This window comes from Phyllopteryx taeniolatus, chromosome 1 (assembly GCF_024500385.1).
Source record: "Phyllopteryx taeniolatus isolate TA_2022b chromosome 1, UOR_Ptae_1.2, whole genome shotgun sequence".
NCBI classification, from domain to species: Eukaryota; Metazoa; Chordata; class Actinopteri; order Syngnathiformes; family Syngnathidae; genus Phyllopteryx; species Phyllopteryx taeniolatus.
In genome coordinates, this window is record NC_084502.1 from 43,807,051 (window position 1) to 43,825,369 (window position 18,319).

At 42.6% G+C, this 18,319-nt stretch overlaps 1 protein-coding gene and 1 long non-coding RNA gene across 2 annotated transcripts; one reads left to right on the plus strand and one right to left on the minus strand.

Annotated features, from left to right (window-relative positions):
• Nucleotides 1-2,151: 2,151 nt before the first annotated feature.
• Nucleotides 2,152-7,961, minus strand: spry2 (sprouty RTK signaling antagonist 2). Its single transcript, XM_061797959.1, has 2 exons — nucleotides 7,639-7,961; nucleotides 2,152-6,306 (listed from the first exon to the last, which is right to left on the minus strand). The coding sequence occupies exon 2, from the start codon at nucleotides 6,256-6,258 to the stop codon at nucleotides 5,377-5,379; it is 882 nt and encodes a 293-aa protein (XP_061653943.1). The 5' UTR covers nucleotides 6,259-6,306; nucleotides 7,639-7,961; the 3' UTR covers nucleotides 2,152-5,376.
• Nucleotides 7,962-7,989: 28 nt separating this feature from the next.
• On the plus strand, nucleotides 7,990-15,783 carry LOC133489161 (uncharacterized). Its single transcript, XR_009791837.1, has 3 exons — nucleotides 7,990-8,212; nucleotides 8,350-8,463; nucleotides 14,679-15,783. It is a non-coding gene; the product is annotated as an uncharacterized LOC133489161 (long non-coding RNA).
• The last annotated feature ends 2,536 nt before the right edge of the window (nucleotides 15,784-18,319 follow it).

Here is an 18,319-nt window from a genome sequence, read left to right on the forward strand (position 1 = left end):
TTAATGACTGAGCAATTCAGGGAAGCTCCTTTTATACCCAATCATGGCATCCACCTGTTCCCAGGTGTTTGATGAGCATTCCTCAACTTTCTCAGTCGTTTTTGCCACCTGTCCCAGCTTTATTGGAACGTGTTGCAGCCATAAAATTCTAAGTGAATGATTATTTGATGAAAACAATAAAGTTTATCAGTTTGAACATTAAAGAGCTTGTCTTTGTAATGTATTTAATTACATATAGGTTGAAGATGATTTGCAAATCATTGTATTCTCTTTTTATTTATGTTTAACACAACGTCCCAACTTCATTGGAATTGGGGTTGTAAAAAAAGGATTACGTGTTCAAATAAAGTGCTTAACTACAGAATAATTATTTGAAAAAAACTAACAAAATACAGATAATACTTCATGTTTTAATCGTATGGGTAGAAGCAAAATCATGCATTGTAAAAATGCAGTATACATAGGTAGAAGGGTTTTCCAGAGTTTTGAGGTCAACTTTGGGGGTGCGTGTTATACATGGGTGCGCATTGTACACGAGAAATTACGGTCTGACCTCGAAGAACCTTGCGGTGCTCACAAGCATAGATTTAGGGAGATTTGTGAGTAATATCTGAGAGAAATGGGAGGTTTGTGCACATAGAAAAAGTCTTAGATCTTTGAGTTCAGCTCATGGAAATATGGGAGTGTTACATTTACATTTTTGTTCAGTGCACATGGCTGCCAGGTGTCCCAACTCTTTTGTCCATGCATTGCACGTCTTTGTCTCATTTTGGCTATTTGCTGTAGAATTGACCTGGTTGGAGATTGATTTGTTTTCACCTTGAACTGAGTAAACTTTGAACAGGTGCGCTTTCACAGGGCGGCGAGTGCCTCCCCTCGCCTTGACACGATTCCTTCTAAGCGCCGCTGTTTGATTGACTTAAAGCATCACACACACAAAGCAGCCATGAAGAAAAGCAGTGCTTCATTTCCTGTTTTCCTATGCTGTGTTCTGCCCAGATGAGCAAGAAGCTGCAATGTACAACAGCTCCCATCGACTGCGGGGTCTGTTGCGGCTAAAACCAACACTCACACGGTGCTGTTTTTGTTTTAGCACAGATGCAAAGATGCGTTATTAGTGTTTATTTAGCACGGAACAAGGTTTGGTAAGAAGTGAAGTGGGTTTTATCTCAACTGTGAAAAAAAAATACTGTATATTGTAAATTTGTTGAAATAATTGATGATAAATTTAATGTTATCTGATCATAATGTTAAAATGCATTTAAACATAAAAACATAAAAGTGCAGTAAAACTAAATAAAAATAAAGTATTGCATGTCAATAACTGAATTGTGTTGAAATCGTAATATATGCTTAACTGTAGACTACACACATGAAGAGAGTCTTATGACAGTTTGTGGTTACGTTGGAATGTTGTTTTTAAATGTGTTTAGAATGAAAATAACATCTTGGGCACACACTATAGATCCGGGAGCTCTCCCACAGCCCAAGAATAGCACCATGTCCATGTGGGAACAACAAATAGTAGCACGTACAGTAGCTGTGCAGAGCATTTGGGTACCAAAGTAAACCTCCAAAACAGGATGAATGCATGCTGTGCTAAAAACAGGGAAAAGCTGTGGTCTTTGTCATTCAAAGTGATGTTGTTAACCCTTTGCACTCCTTCTTCCTAACATAATCCTTGTCTTCATTCACAAAAGTGACAATGGTTGCCAAGAGGGTCCCTGTGACTGGCGAGATAAAGACCAAACACAAGGACACGTCTCCCTTTTCTCTCTCTAATGGGATTTGGCCCATTTCCATCACTCTGTACTGGTGTAGAATAGGTGAAAGTTGATAATCACATAAAGAACCTCCCCAGCCCCATGTCAATCAGAAAGGCTGTGGTTGAATAACAAGCAAGTGAGAGCAAGTTGCTCCTCAGAGCGTCAATCAAGACGCTGAATGCATACTGTGCTGCAAACACAACCGTGTGCTGTCAACAAGTGTCATCTTCTTGTTTGGCCTGCGGGGGGACATTCAAAACCAAGGAATTCCAGAACAAACCTTTGATTAAAGCCAATGAAAAGCACAGAAAAGCTGCATATATTTTGTTAGCAGAGTTGATGAACATTTTCAGTAAGTTGGTATTAGAATAAAAACCAGACTGTCAGACATCAAGGTTATTTTATTTGAAATGTTAATACAGTTGCCTTTTCATTGACACTCAGCTATTCTCCAGCAGTGACACAAATAAATACTTTCCATTATAAAATAAACCTTAAAATAAATATATACTTTAAAATTCACATTAAGAAATGTTTTTTTATAGGTCACTGTACAATTGTAGAAACTGAAGGCATTACAATAGTTCTGAACCAAATGACCTGAAATGAGAAGTGATGAAATCTACATTTCAGGGAATGTAAAAATAAGGTGTCACAGTTGAAAGTATTCTATGTACAAAAATAAAGCATCTCACTAATGTACACACAGTTAGTTGTTAGAAGTCTGTTCTGAGAATTAAATCATTGAAGTTTTAACTACAATGGCACTCATTGAGTGCATTTGGGATCAGCACCAAATTGTACGGCTTCAATTTTGTATTTGACATCGAGTTTCATGCATCAAGCAATGGAAATTCAAGGCAAATGTTTGCAAAAATGCTGGATCCTAACTTGTATTTGGATTTACACTGAAATGTAGTTAGTTCTATCTTGGGCTGTGTCCAATCCCTCCACACATTTTCATAGTTCTGTGTAATCCTGCTCAGAAACACACAACCATTGTTGAAAACATGCAACCTCCATGTCAGAGGTAATAGAAATTCTGCAAGGCACAAACGTGGTCTGTATGCCTTCAGAAGAGTGGAGCGCTTGTTTTGGTATTATTTTCAAGTACGACTCAAAATGCTGTCATGCACCCACGAGGCCAGCAGTACTTCAAGGCATGGAGACGCTCTTATCCCACTTCAACAACTTGACTACAATAAGACTTCAGTCACTCTCATATTCACTCACTTGGTACATGCACGTGCAAAAACACCGTCTATCGCAATAATTTCACACCACACTTTTAAAACACATGCAAACACCTAAATGTGTAAAAAAATTGAATTCACACCCACCTATACTATTTGATTAGAAATCAAATTCCTCTGGTTTGTATAAACTTCCAATGATTGAATATCCACGCCAGCTTTCTATGCATGTGCTCTGTGGCTGACTGAAACATTTACATTAATTCGCAAGAGAAGCAGAGGAAGCCATGTGTGGGCCGTGTTTGCACAGACAAGGAAATTAATTCATGCTTCATCATATTAAAGAAGTCAATATTCTAAAGTATACTGATGGAAGAGAAACAAGTTTAAAAAGTGGTGGAACATCTACGAAACATCACCTTGAAAAAGCGACGTGATGCAAAGTTGCAAAGTGTATCCACAAACCAAACGGGTGTATTTTAACACTAAAACTGCATTTTTTATTCACTATTGACTAAAAAAATAGAAGACTACACTAATAAACATGTAATCATCTTCAACTGTGGCTCCTATTATAAAAATAGTAAATATGAGTGTCGAGATCATCCAGTACAGTATTGTACCTATTTAATCAAACTTTATATATTTTAGACTTTATTCATATCAACAATTTTTCTTTTATATTTCTCAAATGCCACCACTTCGACCTTGCACAGCCTAGTGTTGCTGTGACATTACAACAATTTGTATATTTTCCTTAGTGGAATAACTTGTGGCGGCATGGTGGACGACTGGTTAGAGCGTCAGCCTCACAGTTCTGAGGACCCGGGTTCAATCCCCGGCCCCGCCTGTGTGGAGTTTGCATGTTCTCCCCGTGCCTGCTTGGGTTTTCTCCGGGCACTCCGGTTTCCTCCCACATCCCAAAAACATGCATTAATTGGAGACTCTAAATTGCCCGTAGGCGTGAATGTGAGTGCGAATGGTTGTTTGTTTGTATGAGCCCTGCGATTGGCTGGCAACCAGTTCAGGGTGTACCCTGCCTCCTGCCCGATAACAGCTGGGATAGGCTCCAGCACGCCCGCGACCCTAGTGAGGAGAAGCGGCTCAGAAAATGGATGGATGGATGGAATAACTTGCATATAAAGCATATCTCATGTTTTCCAGTTCTTTTTTTTTTTTACAGATCTGCCACTTTAGACTCCTTTATTTTGTATTGTTATGCCTCTATTTGTATTTAGTTTTTTCTTTGTATATCTTACAATTATTTACACATTGACATCCATGTTGTCAGCAAAGTAAGAATTCTATTGTACAGGGTTAAACTTGTTTCCCTACTGTTCATATGAACAATGTGAATCTTGAGTCTAATAACAATAATTATGTGATGTCCGATGTTTTAAAGTGTGCAAAAGTATTATATTTCTTTTCTCTGCCTCTAAGTGACACCATGACCACAAGAGTCAAGGAAGATCTCTTTTGTGCAAAAAAAATAAAAATAAAAATCTAACCATTAAATATGGGGCATGTGCGAGATGTAACGAGTTGTAAAGTTACCCATTTAACCACTAGACTTGTACCAGTTAGCAAGCAGCAATCACATGCAACCTCTTCTTTTTTGAAAATTCCACACCAAAACAAGCTGAAAGGAGAATCGTCGTCACCACGCCTTTGGAGGGAGATGTACATTACTGACAAAAAGTTTATAATATTTGGCTTTAGGGTGAAACTTTAGGATGAACCTAAACTGCACTATAACCTTTACAGGTGACCTTCCAGTAATATGACTTTCTCTAAACATTGGAATGCATATGTATAACTGTCCAAAATTCAAAACAAATGTTCGACCCATGAATCAACCAATACATTTCAAGTTCATTTAGACTTAGTATTTCACAGTCCTCTTCATTATGCCGTTCACGATTTGACATCAAGAGACCCAGACCGCACAAGCAACTGATCAACAGTACCTGGACCATTGCGCAGCTTCAAACAGGATGTTGTCAGAGGGAAGTGGCAACTCATCTTAGATTATCAAAGTGCCTGCATCAGGTTGCAACAGAGAGACTGAAAGAGTCACAGAAAGGCACAGAGGTGGAAGAAGTCCTCGAAATTCTTTATGGATCAAACACCCATTGTGAGTTTTACAGTTCAGAGGAGCAAGTTGTGCAAAAAGTACTGAAACACTGAAGAGTTGATTTTAAAAGTTTAGAGAAGGAAATTAAGTTCACCTGGAAAGGTTAGAGTGCATTTTTTCATCCTAAAATATTCACTCAAACTCAAATCTCACTAACATTTTGCGAGAATTGTCATTTGGCCAAAGACTAATTGAACCCAGTGTATGTAGAGACCGAAAAATGTTCGTAACCTGATTAATTTGTACATGTAAACGTAGTCACTCGCTCACACGCAAACACATTCTATGTTGGCTTGCTCACAGCCTCACAGTGGATTACATTTTTGCACCGACAGCCGGGCCGCGTAGCTCGGTCGTAGCAACTCTGACACACAGCGACGCATCCTCTAGCTGGAAAGTAGCACATGAGACATGGGAGAATCACTGCTATAATGGACATGGCGGTCCAGCGGATGCAGCAGTGCGCCTGCGAGCAAGAGAATGGCTTGTCCGCGCACGTGTCTTCGTCGTCAGCGGAGCAGTGGTAGAACAGCCCCTTGACACAGCACACGCACGTACAATACTCCACCGCGTGCTGTGCAGAACATACACAACGCCTGCCGCACATCCAGCAGGAGGGCAGCGCCCGAGGGCGCCTGCATCGGGAGCAACGGCAGCGACTGCAACGTTCACACTTCGAGTGCGTGCCGGCGCATTTACTCTCCCCACTGCCGGGCACAGTCACCAACAACTTCGGCTCTTCATTTACAGGTTTTTCATCTGAAATTAGCGCTGCTGGCCTGGGCTGCGTACTGATTATCTGGTCACCGCTTCCTGTGATGCAGAGGAGCCTCTGAGCCGAACAAGTGCTCCGCACCCCGGTCCTGGTGCTACTCTGAGAGTGCTCCGTGATGGGGGACCGAACATCACTGGGCCTCTCTTCCTGGGTGTCCTGCTGAATGCTGGACAATGGTGACGTAACTGGATCACTCTTCTGTTGGCGGTTTTGTGGGGCAACTGTGGGTCCTTCTGTGTACTCATTGCAGCTCCCAGTTATCCTCATCTGATCCAATGCCATCACACCCTCGTGGGCTAGCAATGGCTTTGGCTGCAGCCTTCCATCCTCCTGCGATGACCGCCTGCGGTGTTCTCCTCCGTCGTTGAAGCTCTGATTTCCAGTATCCATCGTGGGACTGAAGGGCCACTTGGGCCGGCATGGGACACATCTGAAATCCTGCAAGAGAGGCAGATAGCTTTTACCAAGCAACCATGCAAATGATGCATGCAAATGATAACAGACGTCGAAGCGGGCAAAAGTGACAAACATTGCGGTCAGACAACCCAATGTGTCACAGTGAATTTGATGTTTGTGCAGCTCTATCTTATGTTTTGGGGTTGAGGATACAAGAGTGCACACTTTCAACAAATAAGTACTCTAATAAAATGTCACCGTTTATTGCTGTTGGATAATTGCTGGGGTTGCACACTGCGTGTTACTCTGCATTTGTACATTGTATTTAAATTAAGAGCCATGTTTTCATCAATATTTCAAACCAAAGTAAAGCAGCTGACAACATCGTGTCCATTGTTCTCGAGCTAATTGGCTTTCAAATCCAATTTTGCTAGGAGGAAGGTAGCAGGGTCACACATTGGGGAGTATGCAAGAAACCAATTAAAGTGTGAGCGGCATGATGAAGGCCCTTTGTAATTTATTATCACAATCCCAGGCACACTTCAGTTCATCTCATTTTACAATTTGTGACAGTTTAGCCCACCAATAAACTGAACAAATAAGAGAAATGTGACACATTCAACTAAAGTTCAACAATAAAGGACAAACAGCATTCTGTTTTTTTTTAAATTTTGTTTACCTATGGCAGTTTAAAAAGCTGAGCTTTGTTTGACAAAAGGCAAACTTTTAATAACAGAGAGAGTTGAAAACCCCACCGAAGGGGTGGTGGGGTCAAAAAGTGGCGCTGTGAGGATCGTATTTTGATCCACAAATGTTAAACATGGACACGCAAATAATTATGTACTGTACTAACCTAAAGTGACTTGAGACTTTTTTGGGGAAGAGGGTTTAGGAGGCTACAAAGAAGGCCCACTAGTTTACTCGTGAGGAAATAGGATGGGGGTGTGGTTTCGTACTGCCACCACTCTCCTCCTGTGCAAGCAGAGGCCAGTGACAACTGACATGACAACAGTCAACAACGGTTCATTTACGATACGGCCATATATAACCGCTAAGCATGTGTTATATCAAGGGTTTCTCGTTTTTTATTTAAAAAAAAAAAAAAAAAACTGTAGCGTGTCCTTGGTCTGTCACCCGCCCCATAAACGCTAATGAAACACCGACGTGTATGAGTTGCAAAAAAAACCACACCAAAAAAACTAAAAAAAAAAAAAAAAAAAAGCATGTAAAAGTTAGTGACGTGGCTTAAATTAGTCGATGTAATGGCTCCAATGAGTGTCTCGATATGGAAAATATGTACCTCACTGATTCGAATCCAGATTCATTGAATATTGTTAATGTTTATGAAGAACCTGATTGAAAATGCTAACTTACCGGGCGTTGCACACTTTAATGTCCGTTTAGGCTTTCAAGAACGTTTGGCCATAAAACCCAGTAACCAAAACAGCACTGTTTACCCCGTGTTTCACGCATGCGCACTTGATGTGCACCGAGAGGACAGTTTCCATGCGCTGCATGAGAAAAAAAAAAAAAAAAGATTTATTCCACTTTGTTTTTAGAGAAACGGACAAAAAGTAGGCGCAAGTCACAAAGTTCGCTCCCCCCAAAAAAGTTTGTTAAATCCAAGAAGCTGTGAGAAATATTTGGTTCGCTCTGGTGAGTTACGCCCCCAGTCGCTCTGTCCGGGTTTTGAGGTTTTGGGTTGGGGCTGTAAATGGCGTCAATATGGTGGGGGGTGGGGGAGTGGCGGTGGTGGTGGGGCGACAGGACAGGACAAGGGCGCCTGTTGTTCCAACGGATATCTCGCATCCGGTGCTCAGCCATTGGCTGGCGGCGTTCAGACATTGACAGGCAGCCGAATCCTGGTGGCCACTTGGGGCAGGGCAAAGTTGACCCAGCGTCTGCGTCCCTTGAACGCGTCACCCTATACGTAACTTAACGCTACATTGTGAGTTCTAGGTTTTTTTTTGTTTTTATTTTTTAAATAAACGCATAGGTGGCAATAAAACAAACATCAATTGGAAGGATCTGCTCCAAAGTAATATAATTGACACAAACGATTCCAGTTGCATATTCTGTTTTCAGGTTTTACTCGACTATTCTGTCTTTATCTCCAACCTGCTGATGACGCTACGTGGCACTCAAGCCTCAGTGGCCACTTCCCTCTGTAAACGTCCTGTTTGAAGCTGCACTGGAAAGGTATTGCTGATCAATTGTTAGGTGTCTTATTCGGCTTAATACACATCAGGATTTATTTTTATTTTTTTAAACTCTTAACACATTTTTAAAAACCTGTTACATACCCCATGATGATTTTAAAAAATTCAGGCATTTAACAGTTTGTATTATACTGTGTGTGGTTCGCTCTGATCATCTCAACACAGCACACCGCAAACAAGATTTTCACCACAGTTCTAGAATCTGCTCATGTGATGAAACGTTATCCAACAAAAACTAAGAAGAAACACAACCGGGAAACACAAGGCACATTGAAGAGGACACATGGGAAAGGAGTGACAGTGGTTTGGGAAAATATTTTTATGGAAAAATCCCAAACTAAAAAAAGAAAAAGACTGGAAAAAATCCAAGACACCAAGAAACGTGGACTTTATAGTCCACTGAGAGAGCTCGAGGTGCATTCTCAAATCAAGCTAATGGCTGGTGTTATTATTCTAGTAACACGGGTAGGACATGTTTATTTTTATTTACGACAGCTTCCCTTTTCTTCCGTCAATCCGTTTCTTGCAACATTACGTTTCATGTCAATTCACAGTCATGACTTTGGAGTTGTCGTCTTTCCGCACACACGTGACGTTTTTGGGTTGTAATTATTGTACACGTTTAATATTTAAGATTGTCGGCCCCGACACATTTTGGACCCTATTATCGCAACCAGAGGTGGGACGTATTCTGTGTACTTGTACTTCGTTGCTGTACTTAAGTTGATTTTTCAGGTATCTATTCTTTACTTGAGTACTTATTTTTCTGGCTACTTTTTACTTTTACTCCTTACTGTTTATACACAAGTACCGGTACTTTCTACTCCTTGCATTCTCAAAATGAGCTCGTTACTTTTAAAACCTTCTAAAGGTAGCAACGACACGACACAAAAAGCAGAATGCCAAAAAAACGGAAGTAAGATAGTCAAGCGCACGCACTGATCATAGACATTGTCGATATGACACTCCCCTTTGAGCCACGTGCCTACACGTTATTAGGATTCCCACATAATTTCCAGGCAGGACACGTCTTACTCCTATATTACTGGCTCCAGGACACGCGCAGCTGCACTATGATTAGCTGCTGTATCCAGGTAAAAAACATCCTAATACTTCCAGGTGGGAAAAGCTGTGACTTAGTGTGGCGGTGTTAACATGTTTCCCACGAACCCTAACCCACCCAAATCCTAACCTTAACCCATCCTAAACCGCTTTCACCCCAATCCTGAACCTCCATCCATCCATCCATCCATCCATCCATCCATTTTCTACCACTTATCCGAGGTCGGGTCGCGGGGGCAGTAGCTTTAGCAGGGACGCCCAGACTTCCCTCTCCCCAGCCACTTCATCCAGCTCTTCCGGGGGGATCCCGAGGCGGATGACCGAGCTTCTCACCCTATCTCTAAGGGAGAGCCCGGACACCCTGCGGAGGAAACTCATTTCGGCCGCTTGTATCCGGGATCTTGTTGTTTCGGTCATGACCCACAACTCGTGACCATAGGTGAGGGTAGGAACGTAGATCGACCGGTAAATTAAGAGCTTCGCCTTTCAGCTTAGCTCCTTCTTCACCACAACGGACCGATAAAAAGTCTGCATCACTGCAGACGCTGCACCGATCCGCCTGTCGATCTCCCGTTCCATTCTTCCCTCACTCGTGAACAAGACCCCAAGATACTTGAACTCCTCCACTTGGGGCAGGATCTCATCCCCGACCTGGAAAGGGCATGCCACTCTTTTCTGACTGAGGACCATGGTCTCAGATTTGGAGCTGCTGATTCTCATCCCAGCCGCTTCACACTCAGATGCGAACCGCTCCAGTGAGAGTTGGAGATCACGGCTTGATGAAGCCAACAGAACCACATCATCTGCAAAAAGCAGAGATGCAATACTGAGGCCACCAAACCGGACCCCATCTACGCCTCGGCTGCGCCTTGAAATTCTGTCCATAAAAGTTATGAACAGAATCGGTGACAAAGGGCAGCCTTGGCGGAGTCCAACCCTCACCGGAAACGAGTCCGACTTCCTCCCGGATATGCGGACCAAACTGTACGTTGGGGTTCACCCCGGTGGATGAGAGGGTAGCCTCCCTCCGCCTTCGAGTCGGGGGGGACGGGTCGTGACTGTTGTTTGTGCTTATGCACCAAACAGCAGTTCAGAGTACCCACCCTTTTTGGAGTCCTTGGAGGGGGTGCTGGAGAGCGGTCTCACTGGGGTCTCCATCGTTCTGCTGGGGGACTTCAATGCTCACGTGGGCAATGACAGTGAGACGTGGAAGGGCGTGATTGGGAGGAACTATTTATTTTGTGCTGTATATAACTTTATTTGAATAGTACAAATAAATACTCATCTTTTAATTTGTTTTTGTTGCCCCCAGAGAAAGCATGCCAATCATCTGGAGGGGTACAAACACCTCACGATATGTATTTTATTGTTGGGTTGAAAAATGTCAATTTACTTTTTACTTTTTTACATTCATAAGTGTGTACTTTTGTACTTTTACTTACGTAAGGGAGTGTCTCTAGTACTTTTACCAGAGTTGTTTTGTTGCCCAAGTATCAGTATTTTTACTTAAGTGCTGAATAACCGTGTTTTTGTCATCTCTGATCAGGACAAATTCACTCTTAACACACCTCAAACAAGAAGATAATCTTATAGGATAATCTTATGAAGCAAAATTAATCATCCGTGTGTCACCCATTGGTCAGGAAGATCCAAAAATGAGAAAAAAAACATCTGTACCAGGCCTGAAAACACAAACTTAATCGACGGTTTATGTTCTGATTTTGCGAATTCCCAACCAAGGACAACAAACGCCTGATTATTTTAGGCCTGGTACACACATGAGGATTTTTTTTTCATTTTAAGAGATCGTGTATCTGTTACAGACCCCACACATGAAGATGAAAAGTCAGGCATTTAACAGTTTTGATGGTACTGTGTGTGGTGTGCTCTGATCATCTCAACACAGCACACTACACAGATAAAGATTCTGTTGAAGCACAGATCTAGAATCTAGTCCTCCAAGACAGAAATCTCGTGAGATCAAACGTGATCAACAAAAACGAAAAAGAAGAAACAGCAACAACCGGGAAACACAAGATGCAACATGGAAGAGGACACACAAGAGGAGGCAATGATGGGGATTTGGGGACTATTTGGAAAAATCACAAACTACAAAAAAATAAAAAAGATGTGAAAAAATTATGGCAATTGCGTGAAAGTGGACTTTAAAGATGGGTGAGCTGTGTTGTGAGGTAAATTAGACTTTGTGTTTCGGGTAAGACCCTCTTGTTTTTATTTATGCCTGCTTCCTTCAGGTCTCTTCTGGATTAGCTAACATTTCGTTTCACGTCACAATTCACAGAGACTTAGGAGCTCTCCGCTTTCGGCACACACACATGAAGATTTTTGGTCATAAATATTGAACACGTTTAATATTTAAGATTGTTGGCCCTGATGCGTTTTAGATCCTATAATGGGGACAAATTCACTCTTAAAATCACGATTTTCGGAAGTGCTGTGCCAGGGTGCCACTTAACCTACGTCTTAACCCATCCATCCATCCATTTTCTGAGCCGCTTCTCCTCACTAGGGTCGCGGGCGTGCTGGAGCCTATCCCAGCTGTCATCGGGCAGGAGGCGGGGTACACCCTGAACTGGTTGCCAGCCAATCGCAGGGCACATAGAAACAAACAACCATTCGCACTCACAGTCATGCCTGCGGGCAATTTAGAGTCTCCAATTAATGCATGTTTTTGGGATGTGGGAGGAAACCGGAGTGCCCGGAGAAAACCCACGCAGGCACGGGGAGAACATGCAAACTCCACACAGGCGGGGACGGGGATTGAACCCCGCACCTCAGAACTGTGAGGCTGACGCTCTAACCAGTCGGCCACCGTGCCGCCACGTCTTAACCCATCGATGCAATAAATTGGCAAACCGATAAATATCCTTCTCGCGGCTACTGTGAATTGGGAAGAAACAATGCCGTCCTGTGGATAAGCCTTGACAAGACAACTCAGTCGTGCTGTCATCAGCCTCAATACAATCAACACGTGCAAGGAAATTCAAATAACGCACCATTACAAAATAATCCTGCAGTATGTTATATTCACAGTAAAACACATTTGTCTCACAAACTGCATTTTGCCCAGTGATTAAAGTGGAGGTAAAAAACAAAACAAAACAAAAAAACACCAAAGAACGTGCAATTTCTCATCTCATTTGTTATAGCCAGAGTGTTTGATCAGTCCTGCTCAGGGTAATTAAAAGTTGTTAGCACTACACTCCAGGTTGAGGTCACTTCCACCAACTTCTGGGGTGACTTTAATTAATTTGGAATTGAATCAGGAAGCATGCAGTACCTCCCTTTATTTCCCCTCTTTTATCACATTGCCAACTGTTCCCTTTTATCTTTCTTCTTAATGGCTTACAGCTGGGCCACGTCAGAATAATATTTGGGAAAAGCATGTTGCTTGAACACAGATAGAAATGCATTATTCCATTATGGTGTGTTTAGGATGCCACCCTGAAGGTCAATGGTTAATGAAGACTTTAGCATTAGCATGCGTTCATGTAGCATTAGCATTTGTTTAGCAAATCAAACTGCCGTATTTGTTGAGAAACATTGGGCACCTCATCCAGTTAACCTTCCACAAACAAAAACAAAAAAATACAATCTCTCAATCTAAGCATGATATGGAAAAAGCAAAGCAAATTTATTTATATAGCCCATTTCATACACAAGGTAACTCAATGTGCTTTACATGATTAAAAGCATTTACATTTAAAAAAACTGTTTATTAACATGTAAAACAAAGAGAAAATAAAAAACACAAATTAAAACAGCATACAGTGCAAGAAATATCATTTAAAAGTGGAAATGCCCTAAAAAGCATGACAAAAAAGAAGAGTTTTTAACCTGGACTTAAAAACATTCACACTTGGGGCTGACGTCACTTCTGTTGGCAACTTATTCCATTTGTGTGCAGCATCATAGCTAAATGCTGCTTCACCATGTTTGTTTTGGACTCTGTGCTCCAACTATTTGACCTGAGTCCGTCGATCTCCGAGCCCTTCTGGGTTTCTATCTCATTAGCATTTCTTTCATGTATTCAGGACCTAAACCATTTTGTGATTAAGAGACCAGTAGCAGAACTTTCAAATCTATTCTAAAGCTGACTGGGAGCCAGTGTAAAGACTTTAGAATTGAAGTAATATGCTCTGAGCTCTTTGTTCTGGTCAGAACCTGAGCTGCAGCATTCTGAATGAGCTGCAGCTGTTTAATGCTCTTTTTGGGGAGTCAAATCAGAAGACCATTACATTAAAAAAAAACAAAAAACAAAAAAACGCAAAATGCAATGAGAAAAAGAGAGTGCAAGTGGACTTTCGCCCTCAGATTGACAATCAAATGTTTTTCGTCTTGTTAGACAACAGACGTGAAACATATAGATGCACTTTAAAACATGTTTAGTTCCACCTCTGGACTGGCACATATGCAGCACCTATCAGGAGACTTAAAAACATAGGAAATATACACAAGGCGTTCCCTTCATTGTTTTGATTTTCTTCAAGCTGCCATTCCCCATTTGGCCACTAGGGACCACTGGTGCCTTTTTAGATGTTTCCCCATTGTGAAATGCTGGTATTTGCTGTCTGGTTGGAAGCATTCAATAAGGCTGCAAGTACACATTTGTGGCATGTCTCCATGGTATTTCTCTCCGAACCAGTAAATGGTGAATGTTATCTGCCAGAGCAGATGCTGTTCCCTCTTGTTTTGGGGGCTCCCCTGCCAAATCCCAGCAATGTCCTTCCCAGACTCAAGGATACAAGTTTTGTTTATTGGGTTTTTGCATTTTAGATGACGTTTGGCCTGGACATGAGATACTTCTAAAAACTGACAATTTAGTTTGTACATGTTTAACAACTACATTGGTTACACCTCTAGGGATAGAGTTCAATGAAACATTTGATTGATAAAAATATTCATTTTTGATTGATAGTGTCAGGGAGGCATTCATTTAACAACAATACAAGTAATTAATCTCTCTTTGACACTGTCAATAACTGTCTTAAGAGAAACTGTGCAGTTGTACCTCATGTTATGGCTGGCATGTATCATCGATGAGAGTGTTACATCATCTCCAAAAGTTTTTGTTATGCGCGACAAGCAATTAACTCTCTTTTTACCTTCCAGAGAGCCATAACTGCAAAACCGACTCCTGCAGAGCCCAGAGGAAGGCCCCTGTGCACAGAAAAAAATAAAAAAGTGATCAAATTGAAATGAAGCCGTAGACCCCTGCTGCTGTGGGAGATGAACTGCGTCTGGATTGTCAAACAGAGGACGCATCTCACTGTGTAGCACGTCATCTGTCACTGAGTCACGCGCTGTTGCTGCATAGCCTGGGATGATCCTTTGGGTGAGTGTGAATTCACAGCTGTCAGCTATTCCCTCTCATGCTGTGACCATTTTTGGCAAAATTTAAAATCCCTAAACATGACAGCTGAATGTGGTGGAATTTACACGACAGATAGGTGGGGAATGATGCAATGGTTGTAATCCTGTTAAGTAGTAGGAAGGTGCTATGTGAGTTATCGGTGTAGCCTTAAATCTTTGTCATAGTGGACTACAGGTAGGACGAGTGAATAAAGCAGCACTTGTGAACGATTCACTCAGGTGTGTGTATTTGTGAACACTTTTGTTAATGTGCTGTCGCCAATTGGAAAGCAGCAATTATGGAGCTCTCTGCTCCTCCGTGGCCGTTGACTTGTTTCAAAAAAGGGGTCAGGCATCTTGCAAAAGGCCCCTTTCTGGTACAGACACAGCAATGTCCAAAAAGGCTTGGCTGCGCTGCACAAAGCCTTGACGTAAACCACATGAAACACCTATGAGGTGAACTAGAGCAGAGATTGTGAGCCAAGCCATAAATCAGTGGTGTGAAGTCAGGGCCTTCTATGCCTTCTCTGGTGGCCCAAACACTATCTAAAGCACTAATGCACATTTACAATTTAAGCAAATTATTAAATAATTTGTAGGCGTGTAACGATTCGTTTCAGCAATGATCCGATTCCAGGACAATATTGGTTCATTGAGAATGATACAATCCCAAATGATTCAGAGGCTGGAAATCAATTCAGTAACTTTTTAGCCAAAAATTAATCCAGTGTGACTGAGAAAGAAATACTTGCATACTGGACAGTGCAGGTGGAATTTTTTTTTAGATTTATGCTGTTTCTTGGATTAAAAATTAATCATGTTCATTAAATATAAAGATTTTCTTGATGTATTTTATGTCTTATTGTGTGCCATACTGAATGTTTTCTAATGGACTATGAGTCTGTTTAACAAAAGTTAATTAAATGATTGTTTTGCTTTGCAATAAAACAAATGGGAAAACAGCAACTTATTGTCATTTATTTTATTTCAGCTATGATTTTACATGTACCATTTTTTTTCTCAAAAAGAGATCTTTAATTGGTGTCTGAATTACAGTATGAGGGGGTCCCTGGAAAAATGTCTCCACTGTAAAGAGTCCCTAGCTGGACCCAAAGTTTGAAAATCCCTGTTCTAAACAGTCAAATACTAATGGCTAGGATCAAAACACTATGACGTTTTCATGAGAAAAATCTTTTCGGAACAGTGTTAATAATAAATAGAAAAGAAAAGAAATAAACAAAACTGCTCTTTGTAGAACTAACGTGAGCCTCCAGTAGTTGACGTTATCGCTGGTTCTTCTCTGGTTTGCCTGCGTTTCCCCTCCTTGTACTCTGCTGTTGTTGTTACCGGCTAGCGAGCTAAGCGAAGCTAACCAGCATGAAAGGCTCAATGTGGGTCCTTAATGATAATTTCTTGCTAGTCTCCTTTTTACCTGTTATCCACCAGACAGACAGGCGATAAAAGTGCTTTTAAAAAAAATATATATATATTGTCCTGTTCGGCTGTTAGGTAAAACAGAAAGGATGAGCTGTACCCCTTTTATGTGCCAAAGTGCAGTTTTTAAGCTGCCACTGTAGTTCTTTTTTTTTTCATCTGTTGGATTTTTATTGAGGGGGCACGGTGGCCGACTGGTTAGAGCGTCTGCCTCACAGTTCTGAGGACCCGGGTTCAATCCCCGGGCCCGCCTGTGTGGAGTTTGCATGTTCTCCCCATGCCTGTGTGGGTTTTCTCCGGGCACTCCGGTTTCCTCCCACATCCCAAAAACATGCATTAATTGGAGACTCGAAATTGCCCATAGGTGTGACTGTGAGTGCGAATGGTTGTTTGTTTGCATGTGCCCTGCGAATGGCTGGCAACCAGTTCAGGGTGTACCCCGCCTCCTGCCCGATGATAGCTGGGATAGGCTCCAGCACGCCCGGGACCCCAGTGAGGAGAAGCGGCTCAGAAAATGGATGGATGGATGGATTTTTATTGAAAATTTCAGTCGGACAGAACACATTTTTAAAGGGGAGTGATAGAAAAAATAAAAAGGGAGAGAAATTTAAAAGATAATTAAATAATATCGGAAGAGAAGATAACAAAAGACAGGACATTAGGTGTAATAAATATGAGGAATGTAAATCATTATATGCCTAGTACAATGACACATTAGATTTGAGTGTTATATGGGCCCATAGTGCTACACGCTGTGAAGGAAGGACAGGACAATATGGAACAGGGCTGGACAGGACAAGGACAGGAGGGGAGGCATGCAGGCCACTACCTCTACCTCTGTCCACTGTACAACTGAAGTGTGGTGGGAGGGGCAATGCCAATGTACATTCTAAACATCTTTATAAATGAAGTGCAAGTGAGGGGATACCCAAGAAGTTAGGATAGTTATGAGTTATTTATCACAATGAGTGAGTGGCCCCACACCAAGCGAATAACTCCCAGAGGTCAGTATCTGCGGACACATGCAAGTGAATTGACATTGTCTCACATGCACTATAAACTTCAGAAGTGACCTGAAATTACTGCGCCTGCACCGCAGGGGCTGAGGACCCCACCCCACCCAGTCTAGCGATGGGGTCGGGCACAGGAGCTCACCCGAGAGCGGCCCGGTGGATGGGACACCAGCCCCACCGAGGCGCCCCAAAACCAGCCACCCGTATGTAGCCAGTCGCCACCAAGCCAGAGGGGGACACAGTGTCCCCCGCTTGGTGGAAAGGAGGGCGGGTAGGGACGCCCAACAGGGGACCGATAAGGGGGGGCACCCTGGAGAGCAGCCACGGGACCTGAGAGGGGAACCCCCACACCAAGCAACCATCCAGCCAGAGGGGCCTGGCCCCAGGAGCACCACCATGAACCAATTGGAACTCTTCCTCCCCCGCGTTACTATGATTGCTGATAATGGGGAAGAAGAATAGGCCTGATGGGCTCTGCTGCCCTGCAGCCAAACCCCTTCAACCCAAATCCCACCACCCCCCAGAAATCAGTGAATGTAATGCATTAAAAAAACGGTGATGGGTGTGTGTGTATGCATTGCAAAGACCTGGAGGGCAGGCAGGGCGGAGGAGCAAAGCGTCTAGACCGGGAAGCAGCACTGATGTCCGTCGCCCGCATCTCCCCGACCCTACACCAGTCCCCCAAGAAACCCTGAGTATGTATGTGTGCCCGGATGTGATTAGTGAATAAATATTTACAGTGAATGGTGTGAGTGTGTGCTAAGTGAGTGATTAAGAGGCATGGTTCCTGCACGCCTGCCCAACCCGGCGGGACAGCCACACCCAGCCCCAGTACCGCCCCCCGACACCTCCCCCACCCATCCCAGCCAACACATACACATTCTGTACTGTGGACTCTCGTCCAACCACTTGGGGCACTATGAAAAAGTGTGACTAGATGTGGGGCGTAGATAA